At 38.3% G+C, this 12,526-nt stretch overlaps 1 protein-coding gene and 1 long non-coding RNA gene across 6 annotated transcripts in view; both read left to right on the top strand.

Moving 5' to 3' along the window:
• The window catches only part of frmd3 (FERM domain containing 3), a 97,675-nt gene that overhangs the window by 4,909 nt on the left and 80,240 nt on the right, over positions 1-12,526 (top strand). Inside the window, exon 1 of one of the 5 annotated variants that reach the window (XM_087265468.1) lies at positions 12,052-12,293. The exons of the other annotated variants lie outside the window; for them this stretch is intronic. Coding sequence (XP_087121594.1) covers positions 12,270-12,293 — 24 coding nt within the window. The 5' untranslated portion in view covers positions 12,052-12,269. Of the gene's footprint in view, positions 1-12,051; positions 12,294-12,526 lie in introns of those variants that run through there. 5 annotated transcript variants of the gene reach the window in all.
• LOC147842882 (uncharacterized) overlaps positions 1-12,526 on the top strand; it is a 797,275-nt gene that overhangs the window by 709,565 nt on the left and 75,184 nt on the right. The window lies entirely within an intron of this gene.

Genomic DNA, 12,526 nt, shown 5'->3' with positions numbered 1-12,526 from the left:
CAAACCATTTCCAGTGCTGGGTCCATCCATCCTAAATAGTATTTGAAAATAGAATTAGTATATCAAAAACTGTAGTATGTTGAAAAGAGTGTGCCAAAGGTTCCCGGATGGTCTACTTTTTCCGGTAGAAATTCAAAGTGTAGAAGCGTCTGTACTCTAACTGCTAATATCGCCCACAATGCATTGCATGTTGGATGTGAATTCCATTTAAACTACAAACTCGGGTGGAAAAGTGTAAAGAAACTACAAACATGGCTGATGCGCAAGACCAACCGTCAAAGTAGAGAGGCTTTGTTAAAGTTGTTGACTATTAATTAACATCCAGTCTACTGGAAAATATTTCAATCGTGCTTTCCGTGTTAAATTTCATCTGCAACTACAATGTGAATTTATATAAAGACATGTTTGTACATTTACTTCTGAATGCATAATTATCCAAAGACTTGAAGAGATTCGCCTCGCAACACAACTGAATCTCCAATATTAAATATGAAAGAAAAGTGGATGATGTGTCGAGATGATTGACAGGGAACTAAACTAAGCAACAACAATGCGTATGTCCCAAAACTTGCATACTCTTCTGTTACACACTCAAAAGTATGTACTTATTCCTTCACAAAAAAGTACGCACTTTTAGAACGTAAAAGTATGCAAATTGGGACCCACCACAGGTCTGGCGGGAGCACTTTTAGCTTAGCTTAGCATAGATAATTGAATCCGATTAGACCGTTAGCATTTCTTTTAGGCTTTTCAATAACTTTTCTATTTAGAGATTGACTCTTCTGTGGTTACCAGTCTTCGCTGAGGCCCAGCTTCCAGCCTCTGCCGCTGAGACTGCAACTTTTGAGAAATTGAAATGGTCGTGCCCAACTGAGTCTGTTTTTTTTTTTTCTCTTTCCCCAATTGGTGAACTTTTTTTTCCCTCTCCGCTGTCGCCACTAGCTTGCATGGTTTAGGATCTGTAGAGCTGCGCATCGATGGACTTGCTCTCCAGTGTCTAGACCCTCAGTAGTGATTGTTAAACCACACTGAACTGAGCTGAACTGAACTTAAACACTAAAAAACTGAACTACACTGTTCCAATTTACTGCAACCATTTATTTGAAGCTGCTTTGACACAATCTACATTATAAAAGCTTTATACAAGTAAAGCTGAATTGAATTAAATACATTGTGTACTAAGAGTGACGGAAAATGAAACTTGCTATTTTCTAGGTTGAAATGGTATGACTAGGAATTATACTCTCTCCTGCAGCCATGGTACGGCAGGAAATTCTTCAATTATTACACTAAAATAAAGATATAGTACTAACAGAAGAGTCAAGTTTTAAATAGAAAGTTTTCAGCACATTTTTTGAGATGCTAATGGTCTAATCCGATACAATGATTTATGCTAAGCTAAGCTAAAAGTGCTCAGTCAGACCCAAAGATAGGCTGAATGGATTAAAACAAGTTAAAACTCAACTGTTTAACTTTAGGGTAGATGTACACTACCTGACAAAAGTCTTGTCGTCAATTTCAGTTGGAAGAGCAACATAATAACTTGACTTCTAGTTGATCATTTGGAAAAGTGGCAGAAGGTTAATTATTGCTGTTGAGCTGCATCCCAATCTTCACAAATACTGCAGAAGACCTATTGGAAGTCACATGGGCCCAAGATTCTCTCAGGATTCAGTCAAGTTTGGTTAAGAAAAAATCATGGTTTGGGGTTACATTCAGTAAGGGGGTGTGCAAAAGATCTGCAGAGTGGATGGCAACATCAACAGCCTGAGGTGTCAAGACATTTGTGCTGCCCATTACATTACAAACCACAGGAAAGGGACAATTCCTCAGCAGGATAGCGCTCCTTCTCATACTTCAGCCTTCACATCAAAGTTCCTGAAAGCAAAGAAGGTCAAGGTGCTCCGGGATTGGCCAGCCCAGTCACCAGATATTATTATTATTGAGCATGTCTGGGGTAAGATGGAGGAAGCATTGAAGATGAACCCACAGAATCTTGATGAGCTCTGGGAGTCCTGCAGGAACGCTTTCTTTGGTATTCCAGATGACTTTATTAATCAGTGATTTGAGTCATTGCAGAGATGTATGGATGCAGTCCTCCAAGCTCATGATGGAGTCAGACACAATATTCATTCTTTCTCCACTGCAGCATGACTTTATATTCTATACTGGACATTATTACTGTTAAGTGACGAGACTTTTGTCTAAACAAAGTCAGAACTTACTGTCATAATTAATTCATTAAAAATCAGGGTATGATCATATTTTATTTTGGTCAAATAAGTGTCATCTAGAGGCTTTTGCCTTTCAAATAAGCCACTTTTGATACAAAATGATCAACTAGAAGTCAAGTTATTATTCGTTGTTCCTAAAGCATCAAGACTTTTGTCAGATAGTCTACTATGAGCCTATTTCCACAAAAATGTTTCTTTAAAGCTAGTCCTGACTTCATAAAAAAGACTGACAAAACTTTCGACCAACTTCTTAAATGTTGAAAACGTTTCATCTTTACTTACGGAAAAAACTGGAGGAGCAGAAGAGAAAGGAGAGAGATGACAGAAAGAGTGATAACCTTTTCATACATTGTATTTCTCTGTCCGGTGTGGTGTTTATAAACTTTTGAGCTAAAAGAAGGAGCTCGCTCTGTTTGGTCTAATAAATATTTCAGAAGGCCACGAGGCTCTAATGGCTTCTTGTTCTGTGATGGATTTCTCCTGCATATTTGATGACCGTCCTCATAGACAGAGGCTGCACCTCCATCGGCGCACTTGTACATGCTATAAGCACTCGCTGCTTACTTTTTCATCAGCTACACGAGGAGTTAAATGCTGAGTTTGTCGGCTGCGTCGTGTGCTGTGTAGGTCAGCAGTTAGTTCCGGTCCTTGAAAAGAGTGCTGATACGCAGACCTTTGACTTTTCACTGAGTTTGCGCCTTGCAAATAGACTCTAGATGTCTCACGGGAAAAGCTAACTAATTAAATAGGTGCCAATGTTTTAACGAGTTTCATTTGTGTGGAAAAGTGTATTTAATTTGTATGGAAAAAGTACACTCACCGGCCACTTTATTAGGTACACCTGTCCAACTGCTCGTTAATGCAAATTCCTAATCAGCCAATTACAGGGCAGTGCATTTAGGCATGTAGATATGGTCAAGACGATCTGCTGCAGTTCAAACCGAGCATCGGAATAGGGAAGAAAGCTGATTTAAGTGACTCTGAACGTTGCATGGTTGTTGGTGCCAGACGGGCTGCTCTGAGTATTTCAGAAACTGCTGATCTACTGGGATTTTCATGCACAACCATCTCTAGGGTTTAAAGAGAAAAGAGAAGAAAAAGAGAAAATGTTTTGTGGTCGCAAATGCCTTGTTGATGCCAGAGGTCAGAGGAGAATGGACAGACTGGTTGGAGCTGATAAAAAGGCAACAGTAACTCAAATAACCACTCGTTACAACCGAGGTCTGCAGAAGAGCATCTCTGAACACACAACACGTCCAACCTTAAGACGGATGGGCTACAGCAGCAGAAGACCACACCGGGTGCCACTCCTGTCAGCTAAGAACAGGAAACTGAGGCTACAATTCACACAGGCTCACCAAAATTGGACAATACAAGATTGGAGAAACATTGCCTGGTCTGATGAGTCTCCATTTCTGCTGCGACATTCAGTTGGTAGCGTCAGAATTTGGCATTATCAACATGAAAGCATGAATCCATCCTGCCTTGTATCAACGGTTCAGGCTTGTGATGGTGGTGTAATGGTGTGGGGGATGTTTTCTTGGCCCACAGCCCTCACAAAGCGCGAATCATCTCAGACTGGTCTCTTGAAAATGACAATGAGTTCATTGTAAATGGCCTCCACAGTCACCAGAACTTAATCCAATAGAGCACCTTTGGGATGTGCCGGAACGGGAGATTTCGCTTTATGAATGTGCAGCCGACAAATCTGCAGCAACTGCGTGATGCTATCATGTCAATATGGAGCAAAATCTCTGAGGAATATTTTCAGTATCTATGCCACGGAGGATTAAGGCAGTTCTGGAAGCAAAAGCGGGTCCAACTTGGTACCAGTCATGTGTGCCTAATAAAGTGGCCGGTGAGCCCAACCCCTAATTTTTTTTATTTTTAAAGTCCACATGAACCGGAAGCTTTTTCCTCCCATACTGTGATTTTTTTTTTTTTTTTGGGTGATGTTTTTTGTTTTTGTTTGAAACAATGATCACATTCGGTTCCTAGCGAAAGCTGGATAGTGTCATGTTTTTCAGACAGTAATAAGTAGTGTAGCAGTATTGAGGTGTGTGAAATTAAATTGAGACTAAAAAATAGTCCATGCAAAAGTTTGGCCACCCTCTCTTTTGTCTTGAGAGCAGATCTTTTAGACCAAACTAAATCCTCAAACAGACTTCACAGATGGTTCATTTCAGACATACTAAAAATCTAAAAAGATTTGCTCTTGTGTTTTTCTGTTTTGGACAGACTACAGGCATGCCAGTGTAGTAGGTCAGCGATAACGTAATCAGCGTGTGCTGGAGTGAATGAGATGCGTGTGTGCTTCGCATGGGTCATTTCTCAGTGGTGTGCCGAGTGTCTTCTCAGTGTCTGAAGGACAGAATTCTGATGCATTATTAAAGCAGATCATGTTCTTCAGCGAGTCTGTGCTTCACTTGTGTGCTACTGATGCTGCGCTCGCAAAACTGGACAGACTCAAACACACTTAACATCTCGACTCAGCTGGAGCTTGTGAAATATGATAGTTACCATGTCTGTTTTAGTAATAAGTAACAGAATGCAACTGCTAAATGAAGCTTTTTTCAGTACTACACTTTAAAAAATTCTAGGTTCCACACGATTTCTTCACACTGTCCCCACAAAAATCAATTAAGTTAATTTAATTGTTTTTACAAACTTAAGTGCATTGAACATGCATTCATCATTTTCTTGTCGGCTTAGTCCCTTAATTAATCCTGGGTCGCCACAGCGGAATGAACCGCCAACTTATCCTGTAAGTTTTTACAATGCGGATGTCCTTTCAGCCACAACCCATCGCTAGGAAACATCCACACACACATACACCACGGACAATTTAGCTTACCCAATTCACCTGTACTGCATGTCTTTGGGGGAAACTGGGGAAACCAGAGGAAACTTACATGAACGCAGAGAGAACATGCAAACTGAGCCGAGGTTCGAACCAGCGACCTTCCTGCTGTGAGGCGACAGCACTACCTACTGCGCCACTGCTTCGCCCTGCATTGAATATAAAAAGATTAAGTTGTCGCCCCAAAAATCGCAAGAATTGTGTTGATTCAGCTAAATTTAAAAAGGTAGTTTGAATAAGCAGCTGCATAAATCATTTTTGGGGTGTACAGTTGAAACCAGAAGTTTACACACACCCTATAAAGGCACATAGCCATTTTGTTTTTAAATGTCTGATAATGAATCATACTAAATGTTTACTGTTTTAGGTCTGTTTACACTTGCTAAATGCCAGAATAATGACAGCATTTTTCATATATATATATATATATATATATATATATATATATATATATATATATATATATATATATATATATATATATATATATATATATATTTATTTATTTTACATTTTTTTTATTTCTAGACAGTGAAAAGTTTTTACTTTTCCGTAGTATTTTGTAGCATTGTCCTTAAACTGTATTACTTGGGTCGAATGTTTTGGGGGATTTAAAGGGGAGCTACTATGCAAAACCCACTTTTATAAGGGGTTTAAACGCAGTTGTGTGGCATACACAAGCTTCTAATGGTAAAATGTGTTCATTCCGGTGAGATTCTAGAGTGCGCATCCCATGCATGCTGCGCTATCCCATAATGCCCCGCGAGCGAATTCATGAATGGGAGTAAAGCGACGCAATTGACGCAGGTAGGTCACATGACCATGACAAAATGGCGAATGTAGTATGTCCGAATTCCATTCATACTTTTCACGTACATACTGTATAGAACGTACTTTTCTAACGGCTGAGTAGTACGTTTAAATTCAAATGCAGTACCTACTGAGTTGTAGGCAGTTTTGGACGCAGCCATAGGCATTTGTAGCTCCTCCCTTTTCTGAAAAGGGCACAGTCTCATTTGAATTTAAAGCAACAGTCACCAAAACAGAACAATTTGTTTCAAAGCCTCCAAACGTCAGTTTCAAAGAGTTATAAGACATTATTTGTTTGGTATTTGAGCTGAAACTTCACATACACACTTTAGGGACATCAGAGACTTATTTTACATTTCATCGAAAGAGGCATAATAGGCCACCACCTTTAAACCCATTTATTTTGGGCACTCAGACAATCCATAAGAAAAGTTGTAAATCGTGAATGAAATTTGACTCCAGAACCATCTACTTGAAGGTATTTTGCCGCATCATGTTGCATGAATGAGTTCTGAAGCATGAAAATGTCAACCAATCAGATCCATGACATGCATCACAGTGCTGTGTGCGTTCACCATCTGGCTTATTCAGCTTTACTCGCGCTGAACAGTTCTCACTGCTGTCCTTCTTGAAAGTGCAGCGGTGTCATCATTGATTAAACATTTCTATTTTGGTATTACAGCGAACGCAAATCTGCCCGTCTGCAGAAATGTATCTCTCATCGCCTGTTTTCATCAATAAACGTCCGGAGAGCCAAAAGGGAGAGAAGGTGGTGTTGTGGTGGAGACTATAAATAGTGCTCAGGCTATTCTTATCCTCCTCCTCTTCCACGTCCTTTGATTAGATTTCTTTTTTTTTTTTTTTTTGTAAGAATGAGTGAAGAATGATAAAACGGAGAGAGAGAGAGAGAGAGAGAGAGAGAGAGAGAGGAAAGGGGTGTAAATGAATGACGTCAGCGCTGTGCTGGGAATGATGTGTCAGTGATGATGTGCAAAGCATGCTTACGGTTTGAAGACAGCATGAGCATCTGAGCTGGGACTGCAGACTCTCTCTAAAGCTGCTCCTAATGCTGCATTTGCTCAAACGCATGTCTTTTATTGTGTCAGTTTACCTTTTAGGGATATTTGCATAGGCCTGTCATGATATCTGTTTTTCGTTGTATGCTATATATTGCACCAAAATATACTGCGATAAGAATATTGTTGTCATTTTAAGACGGTTTGATGCCACTTATTATTCATTCATTTTCTTGTCGGCTTAGTCCCTTTATTAATCAGGGGTTGCCACAGCGGAATGAACCACCAACTTATCCAGCATGTTTTTACGCAGCGGATGCCCTTCCAGCCGTAACCCATCTCTGGGAAACATCCACACACATACTACGGACAATTTAGCCTACCCAATTCACCTGTACCGCATGTCTTTGGACTGTGGGGGAAACCGGAGCACCCAGAGGAAACCCACGCGAACGCAGGGAGAACATGCAAACTTCCACACAGAAACGCCAACTGAGCCGAGGTTCGAACCAGCGACCTTCTTGCTGTGAGGCGACAGCACTACCTACTGCGCCACTGCCTCGCCACCACTTATTATATAGCGCCAAACTGACAATATAATAACATCATGATGGAAGTACACTCTTCCAAAGAACACATATTTTATTAATACGAATATTTATTTTGAGTCATTTTAACAATTTAGGCATTGGAATCAGAATGTGAAAATCCATATCCTAAATAAATAGTAATAAATGTTAACAAGAAAGGTAAAAAGGAACAGAGGATGTGATGTCTAGAGCCCAAAAATAGATGTGAAAATAGAGCCCATATTGTTTGCTATAATGCAAAAACTTTGAAGCTCAATATCTCAAAATCATTTAGAATGCAGATAGAACCTTATAATTCTAAGATGACAATATGATGACGTGTGCAGGTGCTGTAGTGCTGTCCCAATTCTTAGGGGATACATTTTGAAGCCCTTCACGCTCGTTTTTAAGGGTCAATAGGAAGAGGAAGAGGTAGGGGTACAAAAATAGAATTGGGATTAGGCCTTAATGCCTTTTCTCTTCAGCATTATGAGCATTTGTTTCATTTGAACAGAATCAGAAGAGAGACTCTCAAGAGCCTGTGTAAATGTCTAATCCTTTTGATTTTGAGTCATTCATGCTCAAATCAATCTGCAGGCTTTCATAAGAAGTTGGGAAAGATCTCAAGGGTTCAAGCTTTTTACACATTTGGAAAGAAAATGGATTAATGATCTTTCATTTAGCCAATTTGAAAAAAATAAAATAAAACTTTAAAGGGATAGTTCAGCCAAAACTGAAAATTCTGTCACCATTTACTCATCTTTGACTTGTTCTAAACCAGTCTAAATCAATTTTGTTGTTGTTTTTGTTGTTGTTGTTAAAAAACGACGACAAAGCAAAAACAGAACAAAACAAAAACAAAGAGGCTGCACCGTGGCGCAGTGGGTGGCACAATCGCCTCACAGCTAGAAGATCGCTGGTTTGAGCCCTGGCTGGGTCAGTTGGCGTTTCTGTGTGGAGTTTGCATGTTCTTCCCGTGTTTGTGTAGGTTTTCTAAGGCTGCTTCTGTTTTTCTGACAAGTCCAAAAACATGTGCTATAGGTGAATTGGGTAAGCTAAATTGTTCGTAGTGTATGTGTGTCAATGAGTGTGGGTGTCTCCCAGTGATGGGTTGCAGTTAGAAGGGCATCCGGTGCATAAAACATATGTTGGACAAGTTGGTGGTTCATTCCACTGTGGCGACCCCAGATTAATAAAGGGACTAAGCCGAAAAGAAAATGAATGAACGAGTGCAAAAGAAGACATTTTGAAGAATGTTGGAATTGAATTGAATTGAATTGAATTGAATTTTATTTGACAGATTTTAGACAAACTGTACAAAAAGTATTCCATAGACTTTGTTAAAAAAAACTGTCGAGGATAAAAACACAATAAAGCCCTGGGCTTATTTCCATTGTGGTCCTCTGTTAAATTAAAACAATGTATGGCTTCATAATACTAATGAAGAATAAAACAAACAGTCGCCACAGCGGTACAAACAGCCAACCTATCCAGCAAAATGTCCCTCCAGCCGCCAACCTATTCACACTCAAGTAACATAATTTAAAAAATCCTCATCCACCATGCAAAACTAATTATCCTCAAACAACCATCTTTTAATAGCCTTTTTGAACAACCTTAAATCTTTTATTTCCTTGATTGCTTTTGGTAGTTTGTTCCACATGATTGCACTTGTATATAAAAACATATTTTTCCCCACTAAACTTCTAAATTTAAATAAACAAATATTAAAATCCCAACTCCTAGTACTGTATGAATGCTGTTGCCTCACCATTTGAAAATAGTTCATCAAATAGCTAGGAACCACATTATTAAACATTTTACGTACCATTCCCAGTTTTAAAAAACACACTCTATTACTTACAGTTAACATACCTAATTTATTAAAAGACTCTTTGTGCAAATGTGCTCTAGGATGCATTTTTAAAATTATTCGTACTAATTTATTTTGTGCCTTTTGCAATTTCTCCTTCAAATATTGTGAGCAGCTACTGTACCAAAATGACGTAGCATAATCAAAATGGGGTTGAATTAAAGCTCCTGCCAACAATTGTAAAGAATGAACATCCAAAAGATCAGATTGCCTTGCTAAAAACCTAATTTTTCCACAAATCTTCGTAATAACTTTTTTTGCCATAGCATCTCCTGATAATTTATTATCTATTAAGCAACCCAAATAGTTTATCACATTTTTTGACTGAATTTTCCAATCATTAATCTTAACTACCAAATTATCATCTTTTTTTAATTTCACTCTTGAAGCAAATAAAATAGCCTCTGTTTTACCCATGTGTAAAGAAAGTTTGTTGTCTAAAAACCAGTTGTAAACACTTTTTAACTGTGAACTCATAATTTCTTCCAGGGCCCTTTTGTCATGATGAGATACTAAAATTGCGGCATCATCAGCATAAAGATAGAGCTCCTCTGAACACGCTATTTTTAAATCATTAATATATAAAAGAAAAAATAATGGACCTAAAATACTTCCTTGAGGTACTCCACAGTTGATTGATAAGGGAGCAGATAATATACCCTTTATATCGACTCTCTGGTTTCTATCATGCAGATATGACTGAACCCACTTTAAAGACACTTTATCAAATCCAATTGCCTTTAATTTATATAGTAAAATTTGATGGTCCACAGTGTCAAAAGCCTTCTGAAGGTCCAGCAGCACCATTCCACAATAGTTGCCACCATCTACAGCTCTCCGTATTTTGTCTGTCATATGTAATATACATGTCTCGGTGGAATGCAATGCTCTAAAACCTGACTGTAACTCATACAAAATATGTTTTTTAGTAATGTAGTTGACTATCTGTTCGTGTACAATTTTTTCCAGAATTTTAGACATAACCCCTAAGATTGATACAGGTCTATAGTTAATCATATCTAACGTACTTCCTTTTTTATATAATGGTATAACTCTAGCACTTTTAAAATCACATGGTATTTTCCCTTGTTCAATAGATAAATTTAAAATATGTGACACCAAGGGGGCAATCACTTTCACAGAGTCTTTAAAAAATCTAGCAGGAATATTATCAACTCCAGGAGCCTTATTTAATTTTAACTCACTAATAATTTTTAAAACTTCACTTTCTGTAACAGGTCTCAGACTAAAAGAATCCGGCAAAATGTCCTGTTGTCTATAAAAAGAAAACACTCTATCTTCATTGTAAATATCAGGTTGCCCTGGAAGCTGACCACATAATTTTTTTGCTAACAATATAAAATACTGATTAAAAGATTCGGCAATATCCTTCGGATGAACTATTAATTTGTCTTCTACCTTTAAGTTAATTTTAGATGATTTCCTACTTTTAGCATTTGAATAACCTAAATTTCTCAGTACACCCCAAAGTTTTTTTGGATCAAATTTATTTTCATTGATCTTATCCTTAAAAAAAAACCCTTTTTGCTTCTCTTATTTTGTTCCTAACCTCATTTCTCTTTAATTTATAAAACTCATAACTGCTACAATCACTATCCTTCCTAAACTTGGCAAAACTCTCATCTCTTATCTTTAACAGTTGTAAAATTTCATCTGTAATCCAAGGGTCTGATCTTTGTTTAACTCTTATTTTTTTATATGGTGCTATTTTATTCAAAGCATTACTGAACAGATCCTTAAAACAATCCCATGCTGCCTCCACATCCTTGGATCCCCATACCCCGGACCAATCAACTTTATCCAATATATCACAAAATAAATTAGGACTATAATTCTTCATTGACCTCACTAAAACAGTATTATGACCCATAAGCTTCACCTTTTGCACTTTTCTACATAAATATACTAAAAAATGATCACTCATACTACACTCAATAACACCACTACAACTTATCTTATCTGAATCAGATGTAAGAATCAAATCTATAATAGACTGTGATTTGGGAGTAATTCTAGTTGGAACCTTAATAATTTGCTTCAATCCAAAAAAATCTGAAAAATGTTTAAAAGCCTTATATAACACAGCGTCCACATTTAACATATCAGTATTTAAATCCCCACATATTATAATTTCCGATCCATGGGTTTTCACAAAATCATTTAAACTTTCGTCCAACAATTCATAAAAATTACTTTGATCTGGTGGCCGATACAAGTTTCCAATTAAAATAGGTTTACTCTTTGGTAATAAAACGTTCACCCACACAGCTTCAATGGATGCATTATTCATCTCATTTCTAACATTAAAAGACAAATCCGATCTTATATAAACACATACGCCACCACCATTACGATTTCGGTCTCTTCTTATCAAACTATAATTCGCAATTTCAATTTCTGAGTCCAACACTGAACCGTCCAACCAAGTTTCACTACACCCAAATACCGACAACCGTAGATCCGAACACAACAGTCTTAGCTCGGAAATCTTTGGCAGAAGACTCCTTACGTTTAAATGAGCAATACGTAGACCTTTAGATGATCTCTTGAAGTCCGCATCATGAATAACATTTTGATGATATGCGCTTACCGGAGAATCCAAGTTCAAAGACGAAACCACCTGTTTACTCGCTGGCTCCATACATACGGGTCGAATGAAACGGTCCTCATGGTAGACGACACCAGCCGGCATTCCCTGAGCAGTTCGCACATCTCTCGCTTCATCGTGCGCAGATGACAAACTATCCCAGTTTTCTGCAATAAAACTCCATTCCTCTGAAATCGCTGGTCTCCGACACTCTTCGCCGCCCGCACGCCGTACATCAAAGCGTGACTTTACTATAATATCTCCTGGCTGCTGACATCCTCCTGCTGCCGGGCCAGGGCATGGATGAACATCACCAGACAAAAGTAAGCATATAATTATAATTGATCCATCGCTTCTTTGTTGTTTTCTTTTACTCCCATTATTCTTCGTACACGGAACTGCCCACGGATGGGATAGAAACGACTCGTAAACAATATTCGTTCCCATGCCGAAATGTCTCTCCGTCATATCTCTGTCCTGAATTAAAAAAGTAAAATGCCCCAAACTGGGCTCCTTAGCTGGATAAAACAAACTGGGCTCCTTTGCTGGATAAAGC

The sequence above is a fragment of the Danio rerio genome, chromosome 8, assembly GCF_052040795.2.
Source record: "Danio rerio strain M-AB ecotype USA chromosome 8, GRCz13ab, whole genome shotgun sequence".
NCBI classification, from domain to species: Eukaryota; Metazoa; Chordata; class Actinopteri; order Cypriniformes; family Danionidae; genus Danio; species Danio rerio.
The sequence above is the reverse complement of the archived record's forward strand: the minus strand, read 5'-3'. Positions and strand labels throughout refer to the sequence as shown.